This window comes from Larimichthys crocea, chromosome II (genome assembly GCF_000972845.2).
Source record: "Larimichthys crocea isolate SSNF chromosome II, L_crocea_2.0, whole genome shotgun sequence".
In the NCBI taxonomy this organism is placed as follows: domain Eukaryota; kingdom Metazoa; phylum Chordata; class Actinopteri; family Sciaenidae; genus Larimichthys; species Larimichthys crocea.
Genome location: NC_040012.1, coordinates 4,093,329 through 4,109,031, shown reverse-complemented (window position 1 = coordinate 4,109,031; position 15,703 = coordinate 4,093,329). Strand labels below are relative to the sequence as shown.

At 42.1% G+C, this 15,703-nt stretch overlaps 1 protein-coding gene across 8 annotated transcripts in view; it reads left to right on the top strand.

The window, feature by feature from the left end:
• dip2ca (disco-interacting protein 2 homolog Ca) overlaps positions 1–15,703 on the top strand; it is a 193,527-nt gene that overhangs the window by 140,594 nt on the left and 37,230 nt on the right. For all 8 annotated transcript variants that reach the window (XM_027289051.1, XM_027289045.1, XM_027289029.1 and 5 more), the window contains 12 exons: positions 1,498–1,589; positions 6,752–6,862; positions 8,932–9,055; positions 11,585–11,694; positions 12,971–13,073; positions 13,183–13,247; positions 13,350–13,443; positions 13,621–13,740; positions 13,963–14,077; positions 14,745–14,884; positions 15,270–15,406; positions 15,489–15,697. In XM_027289051.1, coding sequence (XP_027144852.1) covers positions 1,498–1,589; positions 6,752–6,862; positions 8,932–9,055; positions 11,585–11,694; positions 12,971–13,073; positions 13,183–13,247; positions 13,350–13,443; positions 13,621–13,740; positions 13,963–14,077; positions 14,745–14,884; positions 15,270–15,406; positions 15,489–15,697 — 1,420 coding nt within the window. The remainder of the gene's footprint in view (positions 1–1,497; positions 1,590–6,751; positions 6,863–8,931; positions 9,056–11,584; positions 11,695–12,970; positions 13,074–13,182; positions 13,248–13,349; positions 13,444–13,620; positions 13,741–13,962; positions 14,078–14,744; positions 14,885–15,269; positions 15,407–15,488; positions 15,698–15,703) is intronic.

The following is a 15,703-nucleotide window of genomic DNA, read 5'->3' as shown; positions in this document are numbered from 1 at the left end:
ATTACCACCAATTATTCCCTTCGTTTTGGAATTTGGGGACAATAGACCTCGTTTCTATGAGTTGAGTTAACCCTCGTGTTGTCGACCCCAAGGACAACGGAAAGGTTAAATCCTCGGGCGGGTCACGTCTGGTTCTTCCGAGGTCGAGGCCCAAAACAACAAACGACCACGAGGAGACAAGGCTCACTGATTTATTGAACTCTTTGAAATCACATGTTCTCTATTTTTCTCATGTTTTTCTTTTGTATGTATTTTTATCTTGCATCTCTTTACCTTTTTTTGTTATTTATTGTCTTTGTATCATTTCCTTTATGATCTTTCTCTTCATTGTTCTGCCCGTTTCTTTTAACCGGTCTTCTTTTAGGTCTGATACTCTGGAAAACACTTTGTAAACTTATTATTATTAATATTATATGTGCTGTATATTTGAGTGAAATATTAAGTGACCAAAATCACCAAAGCCTGTTAATAGTTGCCAAGCTGATTTTAAGCAGTTATTGCTTTCTAAGCTTGGAGACTTGATTAATTGATGAGATGTATTTTTCACTCTGTGTATAAACTGTCCTCCTGTAGCTGAGTCACTCCTGCTCTGCCTTTTTCTTGCAGGTTTTTTCTCTCCTAACCGTCGTGTTTTTCCTCGTGGGACGACTCGGAGAGCTCTCCTCGTTTTCTTCAATTCATTAGCTCAGAAAAAAACCTCATTCAGTGTGAAAAACAATGAGGAATCCACGCTGGATTGCTCATGCATAATATCTGCGTCTGCCAGTCTGAATTAGAAATGGAAATTGATTCTATTGTTGTGAGTTAGGGCGTTAATGAACAGAGCCAACTACGCGTGGCAGCGATCGGGAAGATTTGATGATATTATTTCACGTGATGTACGCAGGTTGATATTCGAAGCAGCTGTTATTTTGACAAACAACCTTCTGTAACGTGAAAATATTTCTTCACGTTTATTCTTGAAGTTTCTGGGTTGAGGTAAAAGGTTGCTTCACGTTGTCTAAAGTTGCGTGAGCACTAAAATCAAAACTTCATCAAGATCCCCAAAACATGGCTGTAATTAAATACTTATGTGGCCTATACGACTTCCTCTAATGTGCTGTGGTTGTGTGTAAAGTATCACTGTACATGGACTCAATTACGCCGCAGTCCTGAGGCGGCTCTGGTTGGTTTGCTGGATGTTATGAAATCTGTGTGATCATCTCCATACCAGTCCACCCGCGAGGTGAAATAATGCGTTTTAACGCCGAGTGTCATGTCAGTGCAGTAATTTCTTACACATGTGGACTCATGATGTCATCCTTTGTTCAGTCAAACAAAGAGGTTTGTTAGTTTCATTTGAAAACTTCCCTGTCAATCGATACTTTGATGTCTTTATTACATTTTTCGTAATTTAGTCCATATCCTGGAACTCCTGGATCATTTCAAACCTTCACAGATCGCTGTTGTTTTTCTCCGTACAGCTTAATAATAATCAATCTTTGTATCCATCTCTAGGAAAACTGTGGTCCAGGAGTGTGAAGGTGGCCTACAACCTGCTGCACAAACTGGGAACCAAACAGGAACCGCTCGTCAGACCTGGAGACCGGGTACGTTATCTGATTATTTCACAGGTGGCCAGTTTACAAATCTAAACGTGCATGAAACCAAAGCATACTCGAACATGATTGATCCTACTCGGACTACAAACAGAATCCAGAGACCAAAATGTTGTATTTCTCATTCATACGCAGATATCTGTTTACAGAGATTACTCCACGTGGACAGATTTCTTCAGTAGAAAGTAGTTTTGATTATTGCTGTTTTTCAAATCTAATATTCTGAAATTTTAATCCAAACAAAGAAAAAACAAACTCTCAGCAAGGCTTCACACCGCCAGGGGTGAATGAGAAAGTTTTTATTTTTGGTAATTTGGTAAAGAGTTTGTCAGACCAAAGAACAAAGTGTTATTAACCACCCAGCCAAATTTGAATGATTAAAAATATCAACAACTTTATGAAATCAGGTGTCAACTCAGGTAAAAATTAATTCTCAGCTCCAGGACTGTGGGAGCGTTTTGAAGCGAAACGTGTCAGATGAGTTCAGAAAATGACATGACTAACTTTGAAACACTCTGAGCTGAGATGAATTCATCTCTGTCTCTCTGCTCAGGGTGGCCTCAGCGTGTCATCGAGCCACCCTTTAAGGACCGCCCACAAAATCCTGAGACTGAAAACTGGTGAAAAACTGTTTGAACCTCTGACTCCACATTTCAGTGATATATGGTTCAAAGTCTTTTCACGTGTTTTCAGTAACTATTGTCCAACATATTTAATGTGTTTAGAAATAAATCTTTACACAGACTTTAACAGAAGTGAACAAACGTGACCTCTTCCTCTGTCGTCTCTTTGGTTTCCTTTACTTTTTAAACATCACATGGCAGTTGGGTTAAAAAAGCAAATAAAGCAGTTTGCTGACATCACCTCTCAACGTTTTTGGGCACAGACTAAACGTCCTTGGCGACTCGACACATGGCCATTACTCAATGTTTTAAAAATGGATGTGTGTTAGTCCTTCCTTCCTTTCCTGTCAGTGTAATCATCTCCTCACACTCAGGGCCACACTTTGCCCAGCTCTCCACACGCCTCCACACATGTAATAGTCCCACATGTGTCTGCTGCCATGTGACAACCCCTAAACTCTCTTTTCCCCCTCGTCGCTCTTTCATCTTTATTTTAAGCTCAATTTCCCGCTCAGCTGGAGACCAAGTCAAGATGGGCACGATGCCAGTGTGTGTTTTTATGTATCTCAGCCGGAAGGTTGTGTGTTTTAATTACCATACAGCTCCCCTTTCTTCTAATTACAAACTGGTATTTTTCACAGTTTTACTGGAGTTATAATAAGTAATAAGAATGAGTCTTACAGGATGATTAGAGAAATGAGTTTCACTGAGCGAGTGTTTAAAAGGCTGAGGAGATTTAATTACACTAAGAAATTATGCAGAGCTTGTTATTTCATAAAAATACATTAGAGGTTGTGTAATTGTATGTGGAAAAACAAGCTCACTGTTTCGGGGAAACAAGCCTGGTGAAGAAATCAAATCTGGTTTGTGGGTGAGATTTGTATTTCAGGTTGACTGCATGTTTGTTTTTTTTCATTTATGTATCAAGTCGAGTATTTCTAAATAGTTTCATAAAGTATGACATGCTCCGACGTTTTCTCAATCCCTCAGGGCGCCACGTAATCCATGAAAACAAAAAGTTACGACCACAACCAGAATCAAACATCCTGTTTGACCAATTGTGATCAGCGTAAAGTAGAGAGGACGCCGCGTAACGATGATTAGTTTTAAAGCAAAATAATTTTTTTATTTATAAATAATGCCAAAATGACCAGAACCTTGGAGTCTAAAGGTCTGGCCAAAAGAAAGAAAAAGGATGGAGGAATTCCCCCACCTAAACTATCAAAACATTGTGTGACTAAGGCTGGGCGACAGACCGCCATCCTTAAATAAAGAGCAAGTGAAGTTAACTCTGCTGCGATCAGAAGGCTGCTTTGTTCAGAGATAGAAAAACATTCCTGATTATTTTATCTTTAAATATATTTTCATGTGTTTGTTTTATTTTGAGTTCAAACCAAGTTAAATAATCCACAACCAGATGAACATCAGAGCCAAGTTATCCTCAGGAGAAATCTACTTTGGTTAACTAAAAATTTTCAAACAGACTAGCGTTTGTTCATCCATCCATCCATCCATCCATCCATCCATCCATCCAACCATCCATCTATCCAACCATCCATCCATCATCTATCCATCCATCCATCCATCCATCTATCCAACCATCCATCCATCCATCCATTCATCCATCTATCCAACCATCCATCCATCATCTATCCATCCATCCATCCATCCATCCATCCATCTATCCAACCATCCATCCATCTATCCATCCATCCATCCATCCATCCATCCATCCATCCATCTATCCAACCATCCATCCATCCATCTATCCAACCATCCATCCATCATCTATCCATCCATCGATCCATCCATCCATCCATCTATCCAACCATCCATCCATCCATCCATCTATCTATCCATCCTGAACCTTGGAGTCTAAAGGTCTGGCCAAAAGAAAGAAAAAGGATGGAGGAATTCCCCCACCTAAACTATCAAAACATTGTGTGACTCAAGGCTGGGCGACAGACCGCCATCCTTAAATAAAGAGCAAGTGAAGCTAACTCTGCTGCGATCAGAAGGCTGCTTTGTTCAGAGATAGAAAAACATTCCTGATTATTTTATCTTTAAATTTATATCCATGTGTTTGTTTTATTTTGAGTTCAAACCAAGTTAAATAATCCACAACCAGATGAACATCAGAGCCAAGTTATCCTCAGGAGAAATCTACTTTGGTTAACTAAAAATTTTCAAACAGACCAGCGTCTGTCCATCCATCCATCCATCCATCCATCCATCATCCATCCATCATCCATCCATCATCCATCATCCATCCATCCATCCATCCATCCATCTATCCATCCATTCATCTATCCAACCATCTATCCAACCATCCATCCATCCATTCATCTATCCAACCATCCATCCAATCATCCATCCATCCATCCATCCATCCATCATCCATCCATCCATCCATCATCCATCCAACCATCCATCCATCTATCCAACCATCCATCCATCATCCATCCATCCATCATCTATCCATCCATCCAACCATCCATCCATCCATCCATCCATCCATCTATCCAACCATCATCCATCCATTATCCATCCATCCATCCATCATCCATCCATCCATCATCTATCCATCCATCCAACATCCATCCATCCATCCACCATCTATCCATCCATCATCCATCTATCCAACCATCCATCCATCCATCCATCCATCCATCCATCCTGATGTGTTCTCAGGCCAGATGGGCTCTATAGTCCCTCCGGCAGGTTCTGGATCTGCCCCAGGGTCCTCTGCTAATTGGCTGTGGTCAGAATACCTCCAAAGGAAGTACCTTCAAGTCGGAGGCTATGAATCTCTGCTGGAAAATGTTGGATTGCTCCCTCTGGGTTGGAAGCGAGTTGCTGCCTCAAGCGATGGAGTTCAAGTATCTCAGGGGTTTTGTTCATGGAGCACGAGATGGACAAAGCTCTCAGTCTATGTTTCAAACTCACCCACTCTTCATGTTAAAAATGAAAGGAATGTCAACTCTGTCAATGAGCCATACCGTCCTTAAGTGGTTTAATACAGTTTCACATGGTTGAGTCTCTTCAGCTTCATGCACACACTCCTCCACTCTGACTCGTATCATCCACGGATGAAACCCGAACGGCTCCAATGAGACCAGCACATGTCAACATTAGTCCCGTTAAAGCGTCATTACGCCGCTCTCATTCACTCAGGTGCACTTAGCGTATATAGCCCACACACTCACATGCAGTCCAGCCCAGTGCTGTACTGTACTGTATATGGAAGCTATTAAGCAGCACTTAAGCTGGGTGGGTGGATGTGGAGGGGGGGGGTTCACCATTATCATCACAACATGCAACTGGAGCCAAACTGGATCCAACATGGCTGAGCAGCAGATAAAGGCTCTGCTGTGACCTCATAGAAACATCTTGGATCTGGTTGTTCATGTTCCTGGATTCGAGATGGCAGAAAATATTTTTCAGATGTGCTTTCATGGAGTCGATACGAGCTTTGGACGAATCAGCAACAAATTAAAGCATCTCCAATCTTCATTGACAAAAACATCATTTTGCCATGGTGGTATCTGATCCACTGTGTTTGTTTATTGTGTGACTTTGGTGTTTATCTGAACTAATGTTAGTTGTTGTGGATCGAGGCGACAGTAGATCAGCAGCTCTCGTGTTCGATGTGATAAAATTATGTTTTTTGTCAATGGAGTCTGGTGGCTGCCCCCCATCCGCCATCTACTGGTACTAGATAATACACTTATCATGAATAAACCCTCCTTCAAATAAGTATTTGCAGTTTCTCTGAAATTTTGAGCACTCTGTGTTTATTTACCTTTTTCACATTTCATTGTTCTGATTTTCTTTTCTTTTTGTTTACATCTGAAGGCTTGTTGTCATACTTGCTGCTGTTATATAACAGATTTTGGCAGTTTAGCGTGACCTTGGTGTGCCAGTAAATCTGATTAAACTGAAGTGAAATGAGCTGAAACAGAAAGGAAGATGCTGAAGAGGGATAAACAGAGAGATAAACTCAGCCAGGAGAGGAGGAGGGAAGTTAAACAGTGTGCTGGTTGATAGGTACAGCAGACTGACGGAGTGGTAATAGCAAAACAAAAGCAGAAAAAGCGTCGAGGGAGAGGAAGAGCGAGCGAGAGACAGTGACCAGACTCCCCCTGAAAGATTTAGCTTTCTTCTTCTCTGATAAGACCCAGCGGCGGAGCGTCTGGCTCTCTGGCGACAGTCCATATCTCTGATCACAGTTTGTTTTAGTCTTTGCTGCTTCGCCTTTCTGTCCTGTCGTGAAAGACAAAAAGCTTCAGTGCTGGCACAGATGGATGACAAATGAAATTTAAAAAATCTGAATGAATGAATGTAGAAACATAATGAAGCCGATGCCACCATACAGGGCACAAAGGTCTGTGGAGGTTTGAGGTGGAACGACGTCTTATGATGGGTTTTCCTTTCATGCATCAGCTGTCTGTATATTTTAAATACAATCCCAGGCTTAACAGACAGAGATACATCTGCTAACTCGTCTCTCCTGTCTCTGTCTGCTTACAGGTGGCTCTGGTCTTCCCAAACAACGACCCCGCTGCCTTCATGACGGCTTTCTACGGCTGCCTGCTGGCTGAAGTCGTCCCTGTGCCAATCGAAGTACCACTGACCAGGAAGGTAAGCTTTCATGGTTCACAACTTTAACCAGGAAAGGACATAGCATGCGTCAGAAATCAAAATTATGTGACCTACCTTTCGGAATAAAACCAATTCAGACTGTTCAAACTGATAAACTCTATTGTTCTTTGCAAATATATATTCATTTTAAACAGAAGGCAAAAAACAAAACACCTGTTGGGATCAGTCCTCAGGTAAACTGGTTCATTGGTAATAGTATCATGATTGGGTATGATCGATCGTCTCTGCAAAACTAACACTGACTGTCCGTGACCTTCGACACCTCAGGCAGCACAGGCTGCTTTAAAAAACCCTCATGATTGTATAAAAGGATATTAACACATGGGCTCAGGAACATCAGCACAGTTCATGTCTGCATCTACAAATGAAGTTCAGACTCGACCATGCAAAGAGAAAGACAGATATCAACAACATCCAGAAACACTGTTGACTTCTCTGGACCAGAACATCCGAGACGGATTGACAAGTCCACATTTCATGGACGCCGTGTCCTTCAGACTAAACTTTGATTTAGGGATTTAGGCTTGTATCCCCCCTCATGTATGTACATTACATATGACAAACACATCAGTATAATGCAATTTAATTAAACTGAAGTCTTTGTGGTGCACAGTGCTAAAGTCTTAGAACCCAAGAAAGAAAAACATCAAACTGAAAGGAAGAATAAATGGTAACAAACAAAAATAAAACATAGAAAATGAAGTTTGAAGTGTTTACAGCATGTAAATGAGTTATACGTGTGTAAAAGTCCAACAAACGTCCGTCAAACACAAACCGGTGTCCTTCAGTTCTTTTAGTTTGCGTTAGGTGTGCAAACACAACCCGACACTTAAACTTTGTGTTTATATCCAGCTAATTTGCCAAAATGAGATGATTTATCAAGAAGAAAAGTCACTTTTTGCTTCCCGTCAAACAGCATTAGTGGGTTGAAAAGAGGACTCGCAGCAAGCGAGGCTAATTCACACCAGTCAATGGAGCTAATTTCCACCGGGGGATTGTATTAAAAGTATGAGTCATCACAAGGCGCAGTGGTTTGAGTCATGGTGCAGAACAGAGGACAATGAGCTCTGCCTAGGTGTAATCAGAGCCAAATGTCTCTGAAGAAACATCCCTGCTGTTGTTGAAGTAGGTTTCTTTGAGTCATAGTTTGGATTGGCTGTCACGGAGAGCTCAAAACGTCCTCGGGGACGAAGCAGGAGGGCCAGAGTTAGTGCCGGAGTCAGCGGAGGTATGAGTTTTGGGGGTTTTTGCATTTTCTTTTGAATAATTCAAGTTAAATGCATTTACCGGATTACAAAAACAATGACAAAAAAGATGCATTGCCAGATAAAAAATGGATAAGAGCATCAATAAATGAGTGGAGAAGAAAGCAAACTGCAAACTCTTGAAACTCTTAAATTATTTATCATGTTTTCATTTGCAGAACAACTCGTTGAACCACACTGGCACAGAACAGGGAGTTGCTGTCTGTCTGAATGCTGGCTACACATGTATCATCTGTTGTTATATTTGCAGTACTGTTGGTGAAGGCTGAAGCTCCTCGCTTAAAGTTATTGTGCAACATCTTCAAGACTAGTTTGTGTTTATTGTCATCGATTAGTGCACAGAATATCACCTAGTGTTTATCTATGTTAACCAATGGATATGCCCACAAGATCCTGCAGAAGCTGCTACGTGACAAAAGTTATGTGTTGTCAGAACGTCTTTTCTCCTGTTTCTCCTGACCTCAAAGAGATTTATTCCACTTTTACAATTCCACATGTTTGAGATTAAAATGGATCATGGAGAGCTGTAATATGGAGCCATGTAAAGGATCTCCTGCAGTGAGTGAACCTTTTTTTGTCAGAGATACAAGATGAATCCGGCATTAATGATACATTTCTAAATCATGCAAAGGACATTAAGAGACAACATCGACCGTAGCAACAGCCTGTTCACTCTGCTGCCGACTGACAAGCAATGCAGAAGTATCCAAGTCAAACTGAGTTTCTAACACAGTTGTCCAAATGAACACCGTCCACTTTACTCAACTCTTTGTTTCTCTCCAGGACGCCGGCAGTCAGCAGATCGGGTTTCTGTTGGGGAGCTGTGGAGTGACGGTGGCTCTGACCAGCGACGCCTGCCATAAAGGGTTACCCAAGAGTCCCACCGGAGAGATCCCACAGTTCAAAGGTCTCAGATCAACACACACACACCTGTGCACACACCAGCACAAAGCATGGCAATATGTTCATCATTTACGTACTTAAATATCAAGAATCCCAGTATTAGCAGGAATTGTTGCTGTGGGAACCTGAAGGTTTTAGTGTTGAGTCTGAGCTAAATACTTTAAAACCTTAAGAAGCTGTTGTAAAAGTAAAACAACTGGAAGTAACTGCAGCTGTTTGACAAAGTACTTCATAGATTAAACAACGAGTGACTCAGTCAGACATGAAAGACTTCCATCTTCAGATCTGGAGAGCACAGTTGGGTTCTTCAAGTGCAGGAAGTTTCCCAAAGTTCCAACTCAAAGATCCAAGAACTCAAATCTCTGCGTGTAACAAAATCTTTCCTCGAGCTCAGCGCCGTAACGTCAAACACAGATGTACAGTCGTGACACTGATAAGACGATAATCTGCTGGAAAACAGACGATTGGTGCTGGCGCCTCGTCAGCAGCTATAGAAGAAGAGTCTGTCGTATTTAACTTTTAACTGAGCAACAAAGTTGAATGAAGTATCTGTAACCACCTCTGATTTCCAGGATAGTATATGAAGTCATCATTTTTTGTTTTTATGGGAGAAACAATGCAAACTACGTGTTTGAAACACAGAGGCAATTCACAGTCCTTCACATGAAGTGAAGAAAAACACAGAAATGTTTATTATAATAGAATAAAATCAGATTAAATAGAAATAAACCCAAAAACTCTTTAACACAGTGAACACGTGATGTGTCAGGTCAGAGGTCAGAGTATAGTCATCTTGTTTGTTCAGCTTCTCTTTGTCTCTCAGTGGGAGGAACGAACAGACTGACGGCAGCAGACGGCTTGACTGAGTAACGGATGACAGAGAGAGAAAGAGAGAGAGAGAATCAGTGAATTGCAAATCAATGGGAAGCAGCTGAAAAGACGGAGGAGAGAGAGAGAACGGATGGAGGGAGGAACATGATGAATGGATGATAGAGACTTTAGCACTGAGCACAGAGAGAGAGAGAGAGGATCTCCTGGTGATTAATAACGACTGTTTGCTTTTCAGTAATGGATTTATAAATAGCAACACGATGCCGCCAGATTTACTGCTCCTCAGTGTGTGTGTGTGTGTGTGTGTGTGTGTGTGTGTGTGTGTGCGTCTCATTAAGGTGGAGTGCTCCTCTTATTGATCAGCAGGCTTTAAACTCGTCTCATTCACATGAGACGCTGATTGTTTTCTTCTGTCTCGCAGCATTAATTCAGACATTAACGGACACACACACACACACACACACACACACACACACTCAGGATTTTACATTTCGCTCATGATCTGCCGTGTAAACACTCAACACGTCCTCGTTGTAATAATAATCTGTCTTCATAACGGAGGAAGTCAAATTTACAGGGCGCCATAACATCAGTTCAGTCAGTTGTTTTTTTTATTTTGACATGCTGTGACTCTGTCTTATATATGTAAAGTTTTGTTCATCACGTCTTTATAATTATTTAGTCAGAATCAGAAAAGTGTAAATTTAATCACATACACCATCAGTGATTTTATCTTTTATGGACTCTGTTAGTGTAATACATCATTCTCAGGAGAACCAGCTTTGGTCAGGTGACATATACTGGTTACCTGGAGATACTGAGTCCATGGCAGGTGTCATAGGTCACTAACCTGCAGGTCCAGACACCAGTGAGGCCAAAGCTTCATAGAAAGGGTCGCTACACATTCTTGGTTTCAAAGAATATACAGTTGGGTTATATCTGAACATGCTGTGAAGAAAACTGAATGTGTTTTTTTTTCAAGTTAAGATTATTATTTAGATCATTGGTTAAACTATAAATGTGAAAAGACGGCGGCCTCGTCCTGCATTAGAAAAGTACAGTTAAAACAACCAAAGAGCTCAAAACTAAGAGAATAAAATACCACAGTTAAAACAACCAAAGAGCTCAAAACTAAGAGAATAAAATACCGACTTTGTCCAAAAAGAAGCCTGTTAAGTAGATATGATTGTTAAAATGAAGAAGAAATACATAATACATCTGATGCATGTATGAAAAGTTTCTAAAAATATCAGAAAAACTCATTTCTGATGCAGAATTCATCCAAAATGCTCGTTTGACACAAACTTTCTGCAGTTCTCATGTGTTATTGTTACACATTGAATCAAATATCCATAAAATATATGACTTAGTTTACACAGTGATAGAAAAGAGGTCCTTTATGGCATGTTTTATTCACGAGTTCATTTTACATTCAGTACTTTCCTGGAAATCAGACACTGAATTTGGTTGACTCACGTAACCGTAGCCACGTTTTTACTCGGCTGTAACCAAAGAAAACAGTCAAGCGCCTGGTTCCAGTCCCGGTCCCGGTCCAGTCTAAATCAGTTCTAGCAGGTAAATCAGGAAAGATCGACTCATGAATGTTGAAGTGAAAATGTCTCAGAGCAGAAAGTTCACGGCACAAACCTTTTCCAGAGTTTGGAGACATTAGGACGTTTGTTTTGTGTCCCTGTGCGTCCAGGCTGGCCCAAGCTGCTGTGGTTCGTCACAGAGTCCAAACACCTCTCCAAACCTCCCCGAGACTGGTTTCCACATATCAAGGACGCCAACCAGGACACTGCCTACATCGAGGTAACACACACACACACACACATTGAAGCGTGTCTTCTCCGGGGCACGGAAACATTTCCACTCGTGTAGCTCCACTCATTACTTTCCTGTGAATGGAAATCAATGGCGCTGCATGTCTCTGGGATTAGAAGCTGTTCCTCTGCCGGTCAATGCTATCATCTCGTCTGGTTGATTTGAATTTACCCGACGTCCCTTTAAGCCGCGGGGGCAGTAATCACAAGGTGAAATGTCTTCTTGATTGCAGCGGGGATTGAAATAGGCCCGACGGAAAATGATGGAAGTCGAGGGGTGATTGAAAACGATCGACCCTTTTTTTATTTATTTTCAACCTCGTCCCAGACAATCGAGACGGATCGAATGACTGTACCTTTATTTTTCAGTAACACATCTTAACATGATTCATAACTTTAATAGCAGCCCCGTAACGAGCTTTGTTTTCATGCCAGCAGTCGTTTGTCAGAGACGTGCCAGACTTTTCTTATTTTGGAAAGGTCGACTCCGCAGCACTCACACGTCATTCTGACTTTGGGAACTTAAATTTATCAATATTTCTACAGCTGACTCTAAAAATATCCTAACGCAGTTATCAAAGTGTGTCACGTTCAGTGTTTTGACTCCACCTATAGTGTTTTATCAGATCAGATGTTCAGACAGGAGAAAAGATTCACACATTTTTATGAGTTCATTAGTAGCTGAGCACGTTGATGTTTTGGATGCTTGTCCAAACACTGCAGATGTACTTCTGTTATTAGATAATATAATAACTTGGAAACGGCGTAATGAGTTGGTAAAAATGTTTTATTTTAAAAATGCAGCGGTGGACGCCTCACAGCAAAGTTCTAGGTCCAAACCGACCGATGAAGTGAAGCAAAGATCTCAAACCCTTTTGTAACCAGCAGATCCTCCGTAAAACATCGAGTGTTGTGGCTTCTTCTGGACACACACTGCACATGCAAGTGAATGTAAAACTAACTGATCCTCTAAAGAGTTCATTCCCTCTGCAGTCTCTCTGCTCTTGTTCTTAAAGTTATTTATTGACTCACACACATTTAGCTCGCTTGTAACATTTTATCTGTATGTTTGTAAGTTTCTGTGTTTGTGTGAAGCTGCGCTAAACAAACTGTGGGATTAATGAAGCTGTTTTGAATCTGAAGTTCTGCAAACTAACTTTCAATAAGTCGGTTCTGGCTGTTTGCATTGCGTCACATCATCAGTTTTAAGTCCGACCCGGTACAAGGCGTTAAGAAGAATCGTCTCTGTTTGTCTCTCTGTCCAGTATAAGACCTGTAAGGACGGCAGCGTCCTCGGCGTGACGGTGATGAGGATAGCCATGCTCACACACTGCCAGGCCCTCACACAGTCCTGCTCATACACAGAAGGTAACACACACACACACATCCAGACACACACACACACACACACACACACACACTTGTTCACTTCAGACTTCCTGTGTTTTGAATAACGTGTCCGTCTCTCGTCCTCCAGCTGAGACCATAGTGAATGTATTAGACTTCAAGAAGGATGTAGGACTGTGGCACGCCGTCCTGACTGTAAGACAAACACACCTTTACCTCAGTCACTTCATGCTGACACACATTTTACCTTCATCGTCTCTCACTCTTTTCTCTCTTCTGCCTCTCTCTCTCCGTCAGAGTGTAATGAATATGATGCATGTCATCAGTATTCCCTACGCCCTCATGAAGGTCAACCCTCTGTCCTGGATCCAAAAAGTCTGCCAGTACAAAGGTAACCGAATACTTTCAAAATAAAAGCACCCTCTGTTTTTGTATTTAACTTTGTGATCCAGCAGAAATCAGTTTCACAGCACAGAAACAGAAAGAGCTCTCTGTCTGAGTTCGACTCCACTGACTGCATTTTATCAAACTGATGTTTTTTTATGAACTGTGTGTGTTTTCCGTGCAGCTAAGGTGGCATGCGTGAAGTCGCGGGACATGCACTGGGCTCTGGTGGCCCACCGGGACCAGCGAGACATCAACCTGAGCTCCCTGCGCATGCTGGTGGTGGCCGACGGTTCAAATCCCTGTAAGAGCTCACTCACTCAGTCCTGTAGATGCAGTAAAGGTCATTGAAAAACAGAAGGGTTCATCCTCTGGGGACCATGTATACTCTAAAAATCCAGTTTTTCTTCCTCTGCTGACAGATGTGTCACATTTAAACATTTTATGATGCCTGAAAATGTTGAAGCTCGCCGCGACGAGCTGCTTCCACTTTGTCTGCGCTGACTTTTTAAATTGTGTCTCTCAGGGTCGATCTCTTCCTGTGACGCCTTCCTCAACGTCTTTCAGTCTAAAGGTTTGAAGCCGGAGGTCATATGTCCCTGTGCAAGCTCCCCCGAGGCCCTCACTGTAGCTATAAGGAGGTACACACACACACACACACACACACACACACACACACACACACTTTCCACATGTGCACATGCTCAGAAACACGTGCCTTTTTATTGGTGCGTGCACATGTTGAGACACACACTGCTTAATTGAATCTACAGTTTGATATTAAAATGATATTGTGATTTTACGTGACATGTATTCAGCATACACATCCCGTTCTTATTTAAACTCTCGACTTTAAACTTCGGCCTTTCCACCTCTTTCATCGTCACGCTGTAGTTTTAAACGGAGGCGGCTTTCGTTCACGTGTCGGCTGTAATCTTCGCTTCACGCTCTTAATTATGACACTGTAAAAACCCTGTGTGTGTGTGTGTGTTAAAGTTTAGGTGTGTTTGTAATGAACTCTGTTTGAAGCAGCTCACACACTCACACATGCACACGGCTGCACGTGGATTTTTATTGAGGACCCTCCTAATCCTAACTTTAACCTCAGTTTATTTTTAACCTTAGCCCTAATTTCCATAAAAAACAACCAGATGTTGACTGGAAAAAAAATGTCCTCACCCTCCCAAAATATCCATGACTTTCTAAAGTTGGCCTCTCTTTGGAAAAATGTCCTCACTTTCTAAAAAATAAACTTATTTTCCCAAAAAAATGTCCCCAGTTTAAAAACAGAAGTGTTCTCTCCTGCAGGCCTGTGGAGGAAGGCAACACGCCTCCCGGTCGCGGCGTGTTGTCCATGCAGGGTCTGAGTCACGGCGTGATCCGGGTCGACTCGGAGGAGAAGCTGTCCGTCCTCACGCTGCAGGACGTCGGCTCAGTCATGCCCGGAGGTGAGATGGACGGTGCAGGGTCCTCACCCTGATCTTGATCCTCCAAACACTCACATAAAGTTGTTACAGTCGGAGGTTCTGGAGCTTGACTTGAGTATTTAGCACTTTCTAATCTTTTGAAACGGAGATCTTGACAGCTGGAGTTAATTTTCAGATTCATATTTTACATTCGACATCAGATAAATGTGTAAAATTCCCAAGAAAACAGTTTTATTTCATCGAAACATCAAAGAAATATCAGAATTTATTCAACCTGCAGCAAATTTTCATCATTTAACTTCAGTCCTTTTTGTTTCCTGCCCTGATACTTCATGTACAATCTTAAATTATTCCCCCACATTTCTGCATCGTTTAACGAAGGAAACTTGCTTCTCTCTGTCTGTAGCTATGATGTGTGTGGTGAAACCAGAAGGCGTCCCTCAGCTCTGTAAAACCGACGAGATCGGAGAGCTGTGCGTTTGTACTGTCGCCACGGGAACCTCCTATTACGGTCTAGCCGGCATGACCAAGAACACCTTCGAGGTGAGAGTGTGAATCTGTTTTTTTATCTCCTGTCGTGTTTTGTTGTCACATCTTATCTTATTATTATTATTTTTTTACTCAGGTCTTCCCGACCTTCAACACCGGAGCTCCCATCAGTGAGTTCCCCTTCACCAGGACCGGCCTGCTCGGGTTCATCGGACCCGCAGGTCTGATCTTCGTGGCGGGGAAGATGGACGGTCTGATGGTGGTCGGAGGGCGTCGGCACAACGCTGACGACATCGTGGCCACGGCGCTCGCGGTGGAGCCGATGAAGTTTGTCTACAGGGGCCGGTGAGA